Source organism: Brachyistius frenatus, unplaced genomic scaffold, assembly GCF_029030835.1.
Source record: "Brachyistius frenatus isolate BFR_SWC_R1_liver_20210118 unplaced genomic scaffold, ASM2903083v1 Contig_143, whole genome shotgun sequence".
NCBI classification, from domain to species: Eukaryota; Metazoa; Chordata; class Actinopteri; family Embiotocidae; genus Brachyistius; species Brachyistius frenatus.
The window spans coordinates 265,541-282,464 of record NW_027210742.1 but is presented as its reverse complement, the minus strand read 5'-3'; the positions used below and the strand labels follow the sequence as shown (position 1 = coordinate 282,464).

The window sequence follows — 16,924 nt, the reverse complement described above, 5'->3', positions numbered from 1 at the left end:
GTAGACTGACAGCTCCATCGAAGTGAGAATGTAGAATAATGCAATCTGTATGGACGCGGTCATCACACATGCTCCGTAGGAAACAGGCACTACATGACGGGCAGGAATGTAGATAAGGAGGTTACGTGTGAGGACCAATTTATTTTTCTTGGCAGGGGTGGGAAGCCCTTTTGAGACGCCTGTCGCATGTTCAAATGACAGCAGAAGTTTCAATAATGAAAATCCACTCAAACTGTATTTATATCCGGAAGACACTCGGGTGCAATAAAGTGACATGTAGGACGATCTGGGAGGCTGCCCGGGTAGTGACGAACCCCATCGGATGCTCCGCAGCTTCACTTCATGTTTATTTCTATTACTGCATGTGAGGAAACAAACCCCTCAACACAGAGCACGTGTTGTTCTCATTACACTGACTGTAGACGGTGAGGTGCTGCTGTTGCATTTAACACACACGGCAAGTTAGTGGGGTTATCAGGTGTGACGCTACGGATGGTTAGATCTCGTCGGGCCGAACTTCAACACTTTATTGGAACTGACTGAATCCCTCTGATACCATCTCATGATTTGTCCTTCTGTGACAAATTTTGATTTCTAGGCTACAGCCACACTAACACATTGAAAACGACGCATTCATTTTGTTCTGTTTCAAATACAATACTCAACTTTGCTAAATAAGGCGATGACATTAGGACACTTTATTTCACTCTTTTTAAACACATTTTTGGTCTCATACCTGTCTGTGTTGTGCAGCCAGCTAACTAGCATCATCTGATAGCTTCCATGTGAGGCGTTTAGGGAATGTCAGTCAATTTTACAGTTACAGTCTACAGTTACAGACAACAAGCTGGGTTACACTCTCCCCCTCTAAACTGGATGAAAACTAAAGATTTGTATTGTATCATGTCATGTGATTTTATTTTTCTCATCTTGGATTATACATAATTAGTATACATTTTTTTTTAGAAACCTACATCGACGTCCTCATACCGAAATTTTTTTAAGAATACCCAGCCCTGATCGCTCACTAATCTCTCGTAGGAAACAAAACAGTGACACAACAACAACTCCTTCACTGTGAGTACGAGGCAAAAGAGCAAAGGCTGCTGGGAATAGATCCTGCTGACTGAGTCCTTCAGACAGGACTGGAACGACTAATTTGGTCACAGCTTCACAATACGTCTGTGATGGATAAAGACAACTTTTTACTGTACGTTAATCACTTGACACAGAAAAAAAAACAAAAACAATAATGGGCAAACTAAAATAGTTAATAGACCAAATTTGATATTTAATTGACCACAGGATCAATTTTTGTCTAAGCAAAATAATCTTTAAATCCTCGGCTGCATGCCGGTGAGACTTTTCTGTCTTTCCCGGATGTTAAACATGGTAGATTCATCCGTGCATTGACGGATGATGAGGTTGCTGCTGCTGCAAATTCCCAACAATTGCATGATTATTCATATTATGGACACAGAAATCCTATGTGATGAAGAGCGGCCTGTTGTGGTAAAATCCAGCCTCGATGAGATGTTTCAGCAGAGAGAGAGAGAGAGAGAGAGAGAGAGAGACGTCTGCTGCCTGTTGATGCACGATTCAAACGTTTCTCTTTTGAGTTAACTCTGCTGTCTGCGGGGGCCTCTGTCTGCACTGACCTCACCGCATTTTGTGTTTTCGGCTCTGAAACAGCCTCCTCCTCCTCCTCCTCCTCCCCCTCCTTTTCCAAACAAAGTTGAACAGTGACACATCAAACCCCGTCGCCTTTCGAAAAACAGCTTCACATAATTATCCCCGCTGCACCCAAAAAGTCTGTTTTTCTTTTCTTGCGGGGAAATTGCCGCGTATCGCTGAAAATCCATTGAAGGCTCCAAACAAAGAGGAGAAAAAGCAACTGTGGCTGCAGCCTGGATTCCTCCAGACACACACACACACACACACACACACACACACACACACACACACACACACACACACACACACACACACACACACACACACACACACGATGTCCATTGTCTTCTCATCCATTATCAAAGTCAACAGAGTGTGTTTTTTTTCTCTCCTGTGTGTGTTTTGTGGTGGCAGTGGAGCCGACACCCAGTGGGAGAGCCCGCCTGCCTGCAGGGGGACAGATGGGTGTAATTATGTTATTTTTACCTCCTCCAGGAGCTGGCTGCCAGCTCGGGGAAATTAGCATCACACCTGTGTGTAATTGGCTAAATTAGCTTGTCGAGATGCAGAGCTGAGACAGAGGTGGACGGTAAGGGGTGGGCGCGCGCGCGCGCGCGTGTGTGTGTGTGTGTGTGTGTGTGTGTGTGTGTGTGTGTGTGTGTGTGGGAGGGAGGCAGCAGGTAAAATCAGAGAGTTGTTTAGTGTGTGTCGGATAAGAGGCTGTCAGGGGAACGAGATGTCACACCTGCAATGGAAAATGTCACCCAAGCAGCTCCGCACACAAAACACACACACACACTCTCTGACACACAGTTACACAACAGAAAGACGCGTAAAAGGACAAACTCGAGGAAAGTAGACACCAAACAAACAGCACACACTCGGCAGACAAACAAAAACAGAGGAAGACGTAAACACACAAACAAACGAGCGCAGGCGCCGGTTGACGAACGTTCAAACACATGTGGTCGGATTCAGTTCTGGTTGTGGTCCAGAGAAACGGGATCTCGTGTTTTAGTCATGTTAACGCGGGTAGACGGACCACATCTCTCTAAACAGGAAGGAATGACATCACACTCAACAGGTGGACCAAACTAAACCTTCTGTTTCCCTCCAGCAGGCTGTTGGAGAGCTGCAGAAATGTGTCATCTGTAGGAGATGGTCCCATTGAAAAGCTTTCGGATGCAACACGTGGCTTCATAGTTCTGCAGTGTGGGACTTTTACATATGAATGAAAGTCTCTTACATTCAACCACCAGATAAATCTCTGTGTGCTTTACAGTGTACAGAGTTTTTAAATCGGCTGTCTGGTGAGACATCCCTAAGCTGGCTGGATGAATTCAGACTGAGCATGCCCAGGAGAGACTTCCAGTTTGTGGCTATGCTAACTTGAATGGAAATTAATTAACTTGTTCTTAATCTGTATTGTCTGAACTTTTTTGGTTTGAATGTTACAAAAATTCATTCATATGAACTACAGCTTTAAGAACCCGACCATCTCAACCACGGACTGTTTCAGTCGCTGCTGCCTGTGACACACACACACACACACACACACACACACACACACACACACACACACACACACACACACACACACACACACACACACACACACACACACACACACACACACACACACACACACACACGTGATACGTGTACATATGCAAACATGCAAACTACCTACATTTGCATTGTACACACACTGCACATGATACTTTGCATTGCAATTTATTATTACTTATCTTATTATTGCTGCAACGTCGAGGAGCGGAAACCCAAGAAATTGACTTGCTTATACGACGTACTTGTACAATGGGCTGTAACGATAACGGTGTCTTGAATCTTGAACAACTATATTCAGTAATAAAACCAGGCGGGCTTTTACTGATGTTAAAAAATATATATTAAAAAAAATACAAGCACAGTCACTGAAATAGATTGAAGGCTGAATCACGTCTAATAAATCGGTATAAAGTTGTGGTGGGCCCGTGAATGACAGAAATCTGACACCAAACTGTAGGTATGAACAGTGGGACTCCTGTTGGCCTTTTGCATTCACCAAAATTCCAACTAACCTCAGCCCAGTGTGAAAGAAAAACCCCGCAGCCCTCCTATTTATTTCAAGCAGCAGGGGGTGCTGCAGTGGGAGAGCGAAATCATGCAGGGTCTGGGGTCATCCTTTGCAACATAGTCCAGGAAGGGCAGCAGTAGCTACTAAAATGCATGCAAGTTCCCGCCGCCCATATGACACTTTGTAACATGAACCCTGTAGTTCCACCGTTTATAGCAAGAAGTGACGAAAGATTAAAAGTATGCGACAACTCCACGTAGTGTAAACCTCTGACCGTCTGACAAGCTTTCAAGTTCACACATCTGTTACTTAAACTCAGATTTGTTGATCGAATTTCAGGCCTTGCAGGCACCGAAACATGAAACTCTGATTTAATGTGCTGGAAAGTACTGACGAATAGAAAAGACTTTTAAAGGAACTGAATGGAAATAATAATGATATCTTTATCTAAGAAGCACTTTTCAAAAACAAGAAATACGAGACATAAGAAAACATTTGAGAGAAAACCTGATGATAATAGGAATTTTAGAAAACATTTCAAACTTACTGAAAGTAAATAGGGAAATAAATGAGGAAAATGAACAATTCAAGACCATATTTTCGTCCTTTTTCAAGATCATCGGCACTGTCATCACTTCTGCCTTTAATAATATGACTGTTGAATCGCCTGAAGTTTGGTGCACAATTCAAAATCCTCCCTTATGATGAAAACCATCCAGATTTATCCCAAATTCTCTAAGAACGCTGCAGCATACAAAAAGCCACGCTGTGAAGAAGAAGACGCTTTAGAAATTCAGAAGTTTATTGTCCAGTGGTTGTGGGGTCAACCTGTACATGAAATCATTTGCTTTTTCCTTCCTTCGATAGCCTCACTTGCTCGTTCTTCAAAAGAACCTTCAGCTCTCGTGACCTTTGACACGAGGAGACAGTCAGCCTCTGCAACATGTCTGATCTGTTGGCTCTACCTAGTGGTGGCTTGTTGCAACAGCAGCCCTTTGCAGCTTTACTTCTGTAGTGGATGGAGGTTCAATATAAATTTACCACCCATTTTTATGTAATTATGTCGCCAATAATGAGGACACAATTGGTTGCCTTTACCTGCCTGTCCATTATTGTCCCATGTGTGTTTGTGATGAAGGACTGAAAGTTAAAGAAAACAAAGTGATATACTGAGAGGAAGAGAGCATTTTTACTCATCTCAAGACAAGAAATATTGGACTAAATCATATTTTCCACAAGATAAATAAACACCCTATAGGATTATAGATACATTGTGATCAGCCAGAATCACTTCCACACATTTTATTAGACTGGCAAAAAAATATTTATTCAGATCCAAGAGCAGCAAATATATTAGCATGTAATTGATGTTAATGAAACTGGTCTAATCTTTTTTTGTTGTTGTTTTTGCTGTCAATCTTCTGTTTCACACTCCAAGGCCAGTGGGTGGCGGTAATGCGACTTGAATTCGCTCTGGCAACCTCCGGAAACCCTAAAGCAGGAAGCGGAAATGGTTATTCTCCGCTCGTCGTTCCCTCGCTAGCATCAAATGCCGTCGTAATTGAAATTTTTCCAACATTCAAAATGAACAAGCTGACTAAAACACCGGAGTTCGACTCGTATGAGATCGAGGAGCCGAGCGACGAGGAGAGAGCTGCCAGCAGGTAGGAAGCAACTAAAACAGGTCGCAGTAGCTGTAGCGCCGCGAGGCTAACGTCCGGCTAATTTGCTGGATGCTAACATGTAAACAAACTGCAGACAGGGGAGCTTATTTCGCTCTACGTCGATTTTATTCAACTTTTAACTGGACTATATAGTTGGTGGCAGCGCGGTCAATGCTTAATTCTGCGGATAGAAACCAGTTGGTGTTTTATTAGTCCTTTAAATCACTACAGACACCGGAATGTGGACCCAATCCCGTCAAACAAATTCATGCTCTAAAACAATGCAGCTCAGCAACTAATAACTATTTTACGTGTTAATCATTTTTTGATCATGAATGTCACAGAGTAGTACAACATTCCTGTACTGCCTGATCACAAGTGATATCTCGTTTAGTCCTCAGAGATTTTCACTTCACCACAAGAAATGTGTGACGAAGAAAATCAGCAAAATCTGACTACCAAGAAAACCATTACTTCGAAAGCATAACTAAAATGTCCCTGTTTAACTGTAAAACAAACAAAATAAAAAAAAATAAAACGTCTCTGGATTTAGAGAGGCAAAAGAGATGAGTATTTTTTTTATGAGTTTGTCAGAAAGTGCAGAAATTGAAACATTTTGTAGGTATTGTTTGTTGGTACTGATTAACATTTTCTAGATTTAATCACTTCGTTGTTTGGTCTACAAAATATCAGCAGTTTGTGAAAAATGCTATTTGTAAGGTCCCACATCATTTTATATTAGTCAGGATTGCATTGCAGCTACTGTAGTTTTTATGATGAACCTCGCGCCTGAAGAATGTAAAACAAAGTTGCTGTGTTTCAGTTCGGAGGACGAGCTGGACATATTGCTGAACGGGACTCCGGACCAGAAGAAGAAACTGATCAGAGAGTATCTGACTGGGGAGAGCGAGTCGTCCAGTGGGGATGAGTTTGAAAAAGAGATGGAGGCGGAGCTCAGCTCCACCATCAAGACCTTGGAGGGAACCTGGGGACCAGCAGCAGGTAACTCTCACCTGCTGTTTTCATGAAGTCTTTGCACAGCAATCTGTCTGGAATTACTTTTCAATGCAGATATGACTTGTAACTGAAATGTGAATGCATTATCTCCACTTGGATGACTCAGGAATGGTCTCTAATTTTTTTGTTGGCTGTATGTACAGTCAGTACGGTCACGGAGACAAAAGTTACATCATGTGCATGTGGAAAGCTTAAATGATCCTAAATCCATCAATCCTGCTTTGTGAAAGCATTCCTGCTAAACCCACATCTGTTCTCCAATAGGAACCTCAGGAGGAGGAGAAGGAGGGAGTGGCGGCGATGGCGGTGGTGGGGATCCTGGACTTCCTAACCCTCCAATGTATGATAAGATTTATTTTGACTCTGACTCAGAGGAGGAGGACACACCAGGTAAGAACACAGCATGAATGTAAAACTTATTTTCCTGCTGTCAACAATGTGCTATTTGATCCATTTAAACACATGTTGAAGACACATATTTACTTACGTTTTGTTAAATTTCCTCTGAAGGCAGCTCCACAGGACGGAAGCGGCGACAGCGCGTCATTCTGACCAATGACGAGCTGCTGTACGACCCCGATGAGGACGACAGGGACCAGGCCTGGGTGGATGCCAGGAGGAGACGGTATGTTTTTATTCCGCCTTCTAGAAAAGATTAACATTTTAAAATTGTGTCTGCCAATAGTCACTCCGCCTCTTTTCTTCCTGTGCAGGTATGCCAACAGGAAACGACCCGCTGCAGGCTTCAGCTCGCAGACTTGTCGGCGTCAGGTTTTATCCAGCAGCGACGCTGTTCTCAACTGTCCCGCCTGCATGACGACGCTCTGCCTGGATTGTCAGAGGTAAAGAACAAGGCCCCTCTTTCTGTTAATCTGACAGCAGGTTAAAGTGTCACTCTCAGGTCTGAATATGTCCTTTGTTGCGGTTTAGTAAAAGACAACAGCAATCTTCCTGGGTCAGAGCACAGACAGGTGTGTCTGACGAGACCTGTAAAAGTCACCATGCGTGAATAACAAGCTGCGTTACATATTCCATGTCCAAGATAAATCAGGATAAATCCCCTTCTGTTTCTTAGTTATACTTATGAATAATGGACAGGAAAGTGTTTTTGCAGAGCATTATAATGTCAGTGACGTTGACCTTTGACCTTTCGGACAAAAAAAAAAAATCCCATCGCATCGTGGAACCTTCAAAAATAGATGCCGTCGCATTGTTGTGCATCATCTGTTTTGTTCACTGAGAAACGTCGACAGTGTTTTGTCATGTGAAACTAAAATGACACATCTTGGTTTTGTCGGTTCAGGCACGAAAAGTACCGCACGCAGTATCGAGCCATGTTTGTGATGAACTGCATGGTGAAGAAAGATGAGGTGCTGTGCTACAAAAACGAGCCGGAGAAGAAACGGCGGAGCAGGAAGAGGAGGAAGGGACAGAAAACGGAGATGCAGGCAGACGAGGTTCCCGACCCGACGCCGGTGGGGATGGAGGCCGGTGAGGTTTACCACCCGGTGCAGTGCTCCGAGTGCTCCACGGAGGTCGCCGTGTTCGACAAAGATGAGGTCTACCACTTCTTTAACATCCTGGCCAGCCACGGCTGAGACAGATGGAACTTTTTTTGATTTAAACAGTTTGTCTCTGGCTCCTCACCTCACCGCAGGACTCTGCTGTTGCGTTCAAAGCTGCTAAAATAAACTTTTTTATTTTATCAATGAGACCAAACCAGAGCAAAAGCAGAATGAACAATACATTCATCATGTGGACACAAGCATCACGCTAAGAATCCTACTGTTGCTCTGTTTTTGCAGGATGTGTAAATATATAAAGTTCTCCAAACTCACTGCTGATAATTTGTCAGTGTTTTGTTAACAGCATGTTTCAGCTGCGTCCTGGCTGATATGGAGAATCCCGCCGTGGCCGGTCGAAGTGCACCGATTCACTTGATCAATAGATCCAATTGCGGAGCGGGTCACTGGCCTGACTAGGAAAAATGAAATATTTCTGGATCAGGAAACCAGTTAAGTGTCAGTCTGTCTGAAAAACCTAATCAGAAAATAATCTGAAAATGCCTTAATTTTACTCTGAAAATCTGTTTATGGCAGCTCAGGTGGTCATGGTTACTAATACTTGACTCAGAGCCGAAACAATTTTGATATTGAAAGTTTTAAAAAAAAATTGCTAGTTTTATATTTGCTGATATTCTTTCTTTTATTTTTTTTATTTTTTTTACAGAAACACAATGTTCTAAAGCTTTTTTATGAATTTCCCTTAATTTTTTTTTTTTTTTTTTTTTTTTTTTTAAAGAATTGTGACTGATATTTACTGATTCTCATTTGCCCACATATGTATGCTGACATGGGCATAGCAAAATATCATTCATTTATTGGCCAGGTATGTTTACACATATAAGGAATTTGACTCCGTTTGTAACTGCAAAAAAACAAAAACAGACAGACATAAATAGACATATAAACATATATATATAGCTAAGAAAGAAAGAAACACATATATACATCTATACACCTAAACAATGGTGTAATGGTGTGGCTAATTCATGTGTTTTTGTGGAGTGGAACAGTGGAGCCCTACTGCACAGAGGATCAAGAAATATATATCTAGAAACATATCCTTTAAATAACATACACCAGCATTTAAAACACAAGCAGCAGTATGAAAACAGTAAACAAGACTAATAAAATGACAAAGTAGTTGAGCTCTTAAAGTCTAAACATCTGAGAAACAGATTGTTCATGATATGAAACAGGCAAATATATCAACGAATTCCATACAAATACAGTACAGCCTGTTCTTCTGACATTGACTGCCCTCGACCGTATTTTGAACTACATTTTGAAATCCGGAAGTTGAAACGTCAGAACCGTCCACTCGATCGCAGAGTTTTGATTGGCTGCAAACGAGTACCTTATGATTGTACGTCACACGTTACCGGAAAAAAAAAAAAAACAACCTACGGCGCAACGAGAAAAAGGAGAGCGGAAATAAGAAACAAGTTGAGTTTAAAGTTGGCACCATGGCACTGGGAGACTGTTGGAAGCAGTTGTCCTGGTTTTACTACCAGTATCTTCTGGTGACGGCGCTATACATGCTGGAGCCCTGGGAGAGGACGGTGTTCAGTATCCTTTTCCTGCCTTCTGACGGCGAGCTAATTTGCTAACTTCAGGTAGCACGTCAACTTAACTAACAGCAGTTAGCATACACAGAGCTAGCGCTACATCTTTATTAAGAATAAACGTAGCTGAAGTTGTTTTGTGTATAGCAGTCTAAGTATTTAACAAATGCGCGGTGTTTATTGCACATTCGGCAAATATAAAAAAAAAAATGTACGAGTCGGTCCCTGTTTTCGTCTAAATGAATCCAGTTGTCGCCCGGCGCTAATGTGTTTAAAGACAAATTGTATGTAATATACAAATATAAGACGTTTTTTTTTTTTTTTTTTTTTATGAATGTGGAATTGCGGAACCACCCACAAGCATTTAGGAAAAAAAGCCACAAATCTTGTCCCACGAGGTACGTGAATTAACCCCGAAGGGAAGAATCGGTCAAATTTAAAGGGAGACAGGAGTGCTTCCTGGCTAACACGCTTGGTGGAATCACAGAAATATTAAAAGTAACATTCACGTTTGAGTGCCGAGTTGAAGACTTTTTCTCCAACGAATTAGAGAAGGATTCACACTTTGTTTTATGCCTCTTGTACCATTGTCGACACGTTAAAACGCATTAAAGAGGTCGTTTGCGAACAAGCTTCTGAATAGGGTCTAATTAATAGAAGGATGTGGGCGGCGTCGAGGCTTCAGCTAGAGCTACTGATCTACGGCAATCAGGTGATTTGTGGCTCAGGCTGGTAAATACATAATATTGTCTTCATTTTCATATTTTGCATAACATAAACAACACTTACCAGTGAACTGTGAAGGGAGCTGGCAGTTAATAATTCAAGTGCGTCGTGTTAATGGTGTCCTGGCCGCCCTTAGATCTGTGGCGGAGCCCTATAAGCTCTCAGTATCACATGCATGATTTCTCGCCTTCCTACAGTTGGTGTCACCCTCAGCGTGGAGCTCGTCTTGCCCTGAGGGTCGGGTGTGTTTGTGTAAATTAGTCAGCGGTTTTGATAGTGTTCCTGTTCTGCTTCAAGTCTAATATTGACAAGTACTTCAGCTCCTCAGAGATCATACAGGTTCGTGTGCCTGACAGTTGGACGACTTCACTACTTGGAAGTGAATATAACTCTCCTCTTGTCAGGAGTTCCCCCTTAACTTCTCTTCAGACTCGCTGCTGATCTCCGTGGCCGGCATGGCCGTGTACACCGGCTACGTCTTCATGCCGCAGCACATCATGGCCATCCTGCACTACTTCGAGGTCGTCCAGTGACACAATGTCTCCGCCTGTCCTGTCCGTCTCTGGCCTCATGTCCATCCAGCTACCTGCCTCGCCCACTTCCCATCTGTCTTCTTTCTCCTGGGTTTGAGATGTGGGATTGCTTCCGACCGTGCTGCGGCAGAACTTCTCTCCTTACCAAAGCCGATTCCACATCAAAGGTCAAAGCTCTGAACGTGGTGCCGGAGGCCATGTTGGACCATGTGATTCTTCGGGACTGTGTCTCCTTTGCAGAAACATTGGGGATTGTGAACAGTGTTGGTCTTGGAGGAGGGTGCGCTTGGTTCTGTTTCACATGTTGGGTTTTTCCTCTTCAAATCAAGCGCACTTTACCGTTTTGAAAATGTAATTACGTGGACGTCTGGTTGTTTGGAGTGACTGGACTGACGTCAGAACGATTGAGTTTTATTTAAGGGCAGGAAGTGCAGGCTGCTGGACAGAATATTTTCTTTTCACTCCATTATAAGATCCAAATATGACGTTTAGAGCAGGATCGGATCTCTGAACGAGGCCTGATTGTCAAATATGGCTGTCGCTGCTTTTAGGGAACGACTTAAATTATTTTCAGCCTTAACCATAGTTTTCCGTGACTTTAAAGCCTCCGTTTCAACATATAGGCACTCTGTAATCAGACATGTCAGCACAATAAGATTTATGCAGATTTGCATAATAATGAAACGCGTGTCGCAGTTCATATCTGCTGCAGGTAGAAGCATCAGATTAACTGCCTCTAATTAAGTAACTTCAACCGAAGAAGCAAATTCTTCAGAGACCAGAGGCACGTGCGTTCTTTAACCAGTTAAATAATTGATGGAGATTTATTCTCCATCTCAAGAGGAGCAAATCACTCACTGTGAATATATGGGCCGGGCCATGACCTGTTAGTAATATGTTCCAGTCGTTGCTTCCTAATTAAACGACTGGAAACTAAATGACTGCAACGAAAAGTTCAAATAAGTGATCTGCGTTGTAATCGATCACACTTAACATCCTTCATGCATTTAGTGCAAGTAAAAGCAATGCAGCGTTTTCTTTTAGGCCTAAAATAACACTCCAGTCACGAGCCAAATTAACTTCAGTTCATACAGACGTAACTTGGGAAGTGTTTGGAATAGTGTCACTGCAAGTAAAATACATAGTGGAGTACACGCCGTAAGATTTGGCAAAAACATTTTGTTTTGGAGTGGACCAATCTTTATGACATATCTTGTATCGATGCAGTCAGACTTTGAAGCATTTGGATCGCTTACTAGAACTCTTCTATGTGACGGATCTTAAACATCAGAGGGGACATCACTTCAGCATTTCTCCCGTTGCCTCCGTACTTGTGCCCGTTCACATACGTCGCTCAGAAAAAGCCAGCGGTGACGTTTTGTTGTGAACTTCATGCACACTTAAATGTGTACGTGTCATGGAAAAGAGCGGCCTCGGAAAGAAGAAGAAAAAAAAAAAGGATTGTAAACCGGTTCAAAATTATTTTCATGTAATCACTGCTACTGCTGCCCCTCGGGAAATTGTGATTATATATATTTCCCCCCCTCCTGGAAAATGGTTTATTTTTTGGAAACTGTGTATATAATCTTCTATACATATTTGTAAAGTTTTGTAGTTGGACATGTTGGCGTATAGAGTGAAATATGTGTGTCTCTTGTGAGCTACTGATGCTAAATACTGTTCTGGAAGACTGAAATCATTAAAGGGATATTGTCACTAAGTTCAGGCAGTCATGTGGCATTAATCAGATTTTATTCCCCCTCCTGTACTTCCCAAAGTTAGACACTAGATGGGAGTGTTTTTGGTTTCCTTGGGTCAAATTGCTCTGTGACCTGAACGCAGACAAGACTAATGCCAGGACAGAGAACATACTGGTCACAAACAAAAACAAGCAAAGCTCTATTATTTCATCATAATTATTCCCCCATAAAAGAGGAACTTTGCAATGCTAATTACTAAGTCAAATAACAAAGAACAGTATGTTTTCAAAGTGATTTGGGATCAAATCTGCCCTCTGAAGGAGTCTAACAACATTTACAAAAATACTGTGCTTGGGTACAAATTACAGGTTCTAGCGTTTTTATTTGAGTATTTTGATTCTTTGCTACTTTAAACTTGAATTCCTCTACAATGATTTGACAGCCATAACTACTAGTTTTTACATGCAAAACACGAGGAGCTTAAAAGTAATATTAATGTGACAACCCATTATTAGAATATAAAATACATTTTTGGACATTGCTTGGGTAATTTTCAACATTTCACGGTTCAATCTTCCGAAAGATGAGCATCTCTGCTGCATTACTTTGTTTTCAGGTAGAGTAAACCTGATTTTTCTTTTTTGACCGTCAAACAAGATGTACCGCTGACCACTGCCGAGCAGCACTTCCCACCGAAGAAGAAGAAACTACACGCCATGATTGACTCCGTTTTGTTTTGGCTTTGATTTGTCAAGAGGAAGAGAAAAATCTCCGCTTCAGTTCCTTCGGATCGACTTGTATTGAGGAAGATTCCGCCCGAATGTCGCTCGGAAGTCCGTCCGGCCTTCAGAGCGGTTCGTAGTTCCAAGTTCATTTGATTTTGTTAAGACGGCTTCATTGGCCTGCACAGGTAACAGCCACTTTATGTAAAACGAGCCCAAACAACACGGGAAACTTAATGGACCTTGTCCTGTCAGTTTTACGTCACGTATCCGACATTTCTAACCGAGCAGCTTTCCTCATCGTTATGGCTTGTTGACAGCAAACAAAACTGCTTTCTGTTTCTGCCTGTGAGCAACTTTTACACCATCTTTATTGATTTTTTTTATTCAAGTGTACATGAATTAATATATGCATATGATATGCATTAATAGAAGTCATACAAAATATCAAATAAATGCATAAACACTCAAAACAACGAGGCACCTTTTAAAGGCAGCACTGTTAAAGCTCTAAAAGAGTAATATTTTAAGATCTGAATTGATTTCTAGCAGTAGCATGAGAAATATGTCGTTAGTTGTTTTATTTGTTTTTTTTTTAAACAAAATTGCGACTTGCTTGTTGACTATTTATATTTTGGAGTCGAATATTGTCAGAGTAGAAGTCCCCTCTCTGTTAAAGTAGAGGGTCTATCACTTGGCTATTTCCACCTGGCACCAACATGTGTCTTGAGTGACCAGTTGTGATCAGATCTCGCCTCCCCGCTGTGAACACTCGAGTTTGTAATTCGCCACCTGAAACGTCTGTTCCGCCACTTGAATTATTCTGTACTTGCAGCCGACTACTTGTGATCAGATCCACCCAGGTCGCATGTTACTGCCAAATGTGAACAGACTCCATGATTCCACTTAACCCGGTCCTTTTATTCCTTCCCAGGAGATGTATTCACCCTTGGCTTCCTGTGACTCAGCATCTCCAGTGACTGTTGTGACATCAGCTGATATGATGTGATATGAACAGCCCTGATAAAAAGGTAAATACCCGGGATCCTCCCACCAGTTAGTCAGAACGAAAGAAGCCTCTTGTATGAGACACGAAATGTCTTCAGACTCCTACATTAAGTGCAGGTGTCCTGGATTAGACGTTTTATTTATGAGGCCTAATTCTCTGACAGTGTCAACAGAGAACTGCATCTTGTACGCTTCACAGATGTCTGATTAACTCTGACGTGTTTTTATGCGAAGACTCGGCAGCAGGTTGTCGGGTGTTATTTTGGTCTCACCCAGCCTGCACGCGCGAACGAACCTCGCAAAACAAACCCATCACCTCCCACGGCGCCGTGAACGTCCGACGCTTCGCAGGCGAGATTAATGGCTGTAGGATTAGAAGAGTGATCATAAATCAATAATCTACTGATCATCTGCAGATCTACCGGCCGCAGTCGAATTCTCCTGAGTCACCGCCACCCTTCGAAACACAGCAGCTGAACTAGAAAGTAAACCTCGGGGATTTATTTCTCGAACGACAACACGTACGCACTCTGCCAAGGAGTCGGTCCTCCTTCTCTCCCTGGCAGCGGATCAGAGAGGAAACACGCGTCTGGTTACTGGTTAACTCGGAGCGATGAAGCTGCTCTCACGTACGCACAACAAGCTGCTGACTGAAGTTTGAACCGACATCATCGGAAGCACTAAAAAAAAACAACAACAACATCACACTAAACATACTGTTTACACTTCTTTTTGAATCAGATCTTATCAGGTCTCTCTGTGCAACCCCGGAAACCTTTTTGACTCATTAATAGCAATTAGAATCAGATTTAATAGCTAACTACTATATATGCACATATTTTAATGCAACATTATGAGCACTTTAATGGTAAAAACAAATTTCAGACTGTCAGATGCATGCATTTTGGATGGCTGTGTGGTTTCCATATTTCACATTTCAGACAGTTCACTTACTGTTATGTTGTCATGGCTGTGCCTTGATTTTTTTTTTTTTTTTAATTTTTATTACCTGTGTACACCTGCCCAGTTGCTGTTGAAGATCAAGTCGGTTTTATTTATATAGCACATTTAAATACAACAAAAGTTTAGTAAAAGAAAAACGCACAATTTTAATAGAAGCCATGATTAGAGTGATAGTGTGTTGTTTTGGTTAAGTCTGCTTCTAGACTGAAACTCCAACCCCCCAAAAAAACCACAATAAGTGTGTTGTAAAAACCAAAACATAATGTTAACAAAAACCTAATCTGCAGTTCATGGCGGTGGCGTTACCGGGTGTCACTGTGCTGATTAACGCCGGGCCCCGAGGCTGAGCTGGCACCGCTTCTTTCACCCCATCACCGTTTCATGTGGCAGCAGGAAGCTGGCTGCTGTGTGCTGCCTCACGTCTGCACACATTCCTCAGACATGAAGCGCCGGGAGCGAGTGGGTGGGCGCTCGGCCTTCAGCTGCGGTATCGATTTGACGAGCGAGTCCTTTATAAATGGTTTGGTCATCAGATACGGTGTAATTTCTTCCCTGGATGTCCCTGAATGCAACAGGCGGGGGTCAGTGAGTGTCCGTAACGATGCCGAGATGCGATTAATTACTACTGATGCACACTGAACGCTACTTCAATTCAATTCAACTTTATTTATATAGCGCCAAATCACAACACAGGTTATTTCATGGCACTTAACACATTAAAGTCCTTACAGCAAGACTTTACAATATTATAAACTACTAATAACATTTACAGTAAAAAAAAAAAAAAAAAAAAAAACATAATTATAATAAAAACAATAACTACAGTGTGGCTACAAGCTATTTTTTTTTTTATTACACATTAATTGATTTGATTTTTCTTCATTAATACATCGGTCCATAAAATAACCAAACAGTGGGAAACTGAAAAGCAGTAAATCCTCACATTCTTAAAGAACTATTAATCTATTATCATTGTTGTTGCTGATTTAATTGACATATGACAGTAATCCCAACAAACCACCTGTTCCTTAATATCCTTTTTTTTTTTTTTTTTTTGTAATTTTCGGTACTAAACACTATCAAAGTTTTGACAAATTATACGTAACACTCAGTAACTCGATGTCCACTTATTTCCTGGAGCTTTCTGAAACCTGCACAGAGACATTACCTCCCTAAAACCTGTTTATTTTTTAAATAATTTTTACATCGTGTAACTCATTCTCACTTCTCTTCAAGGTGAAAACTGTCAACAAACTCGGACCAAGCTGTTTTTTTGAGTCTGGAATAGAGTCTACCCTTCAGATCGAGCAGATGAGACTGCGGTTGGAGCCCCAGATGAAGTTGGGGGGTCACAGTTGGAAATGGATCCGCGGGCCTTGGCTGGGATGGATGGGGCCAGGGTCCACGTCTGTGCCCTTCCCATGAAGCACCCCCCCCCCACCCCCCACCTCCCCAGATGTAGTGAGCGGAGGTACCGCAGTAGCCACAGGTAGGTGCTGCACCACATCGTCCCATGCGTTAACTCGCACGGCATCGTTGACAACTTTCCTGGGATTAAAATTAAGGACTGGATTCTGCAGGTCTGGGAGCTCCGGCGCACCGGTCAGATGCAGGATGGTGAGTTGGCCAGCGGGCGGCCGTGCGTCGCAGGATCAGATCGTGCGGGTGGAAGAGAAAGAGCCGGGCTGCTAGAACATCGGCTACCTGCTGTCG

General features: G+C 42.3%; 2 protein-coding genes and 1 long non-coding RNA gene across 3 annotated transcripts; all 3 read left to right on the top strand.

The window, feature by feature from the left end:
* Positions 1-5,259: 5,259 nt before the first annotated feature.
* Positions 5,260-8,269, top strand: eapp (e2f-associated phosphoprotein). The gene is made up of 6 exons (XM_069715508.1): positions 5,260-5,415; positions 6,239-6,417; positions 6,697-6,822; positions 6,943-7,057; positions 7,146-7,274; positions 7,736-8,269. Exons 1-6 carry the CDS (start codon positions 5,336-5,338, stop codon positions 8,028-8,030), a joined length of 924 nt encoding a protein of 307 aa, XP_069571609.1. The 5' UTR covers positions 5,260-5,335; the 3' UTR covers positions 8,031-8,269.
* A 1,090-nt stretch (positions 8,270-9,359) lies between these two features.
* sptssa (serine palmitoyltransferase, small subunit A) lies at positions 9,360-12,256 on the top strand. The gene is made up of 2 exons (XM_069715498.1): positions 9,360-9,563; positions 10,715-12,256. The coding sequence occupies exons 1-2, from the start codon at positions 9,461-9,463 to the stop codon at positions 10,816-10,818; spliced, it is 207 nt and encodes a 68-aa protein (XP_069571599.1). The 5' UTR covers positions 9,360-9,460; the 3' UTR covers positions 10,819-12,256.
* An 848-nt stretch (positions 12,257-13,104) lies between these two features.
* On the top strand, positions 13,105-15,331 carry LOC138630874 (uncharacterized). Its single transcript, XR_011311672.1, has 2 exons — positions 13,105-13,372; positions 14,175-15,331. It is a non-coding gene; the product is annotated as an uncharacterized lncRNA (long non-coding RNA).
* The last annotated feature ends 1,593 nt before the right edge of the window (positions 15,332-16,924 follow it).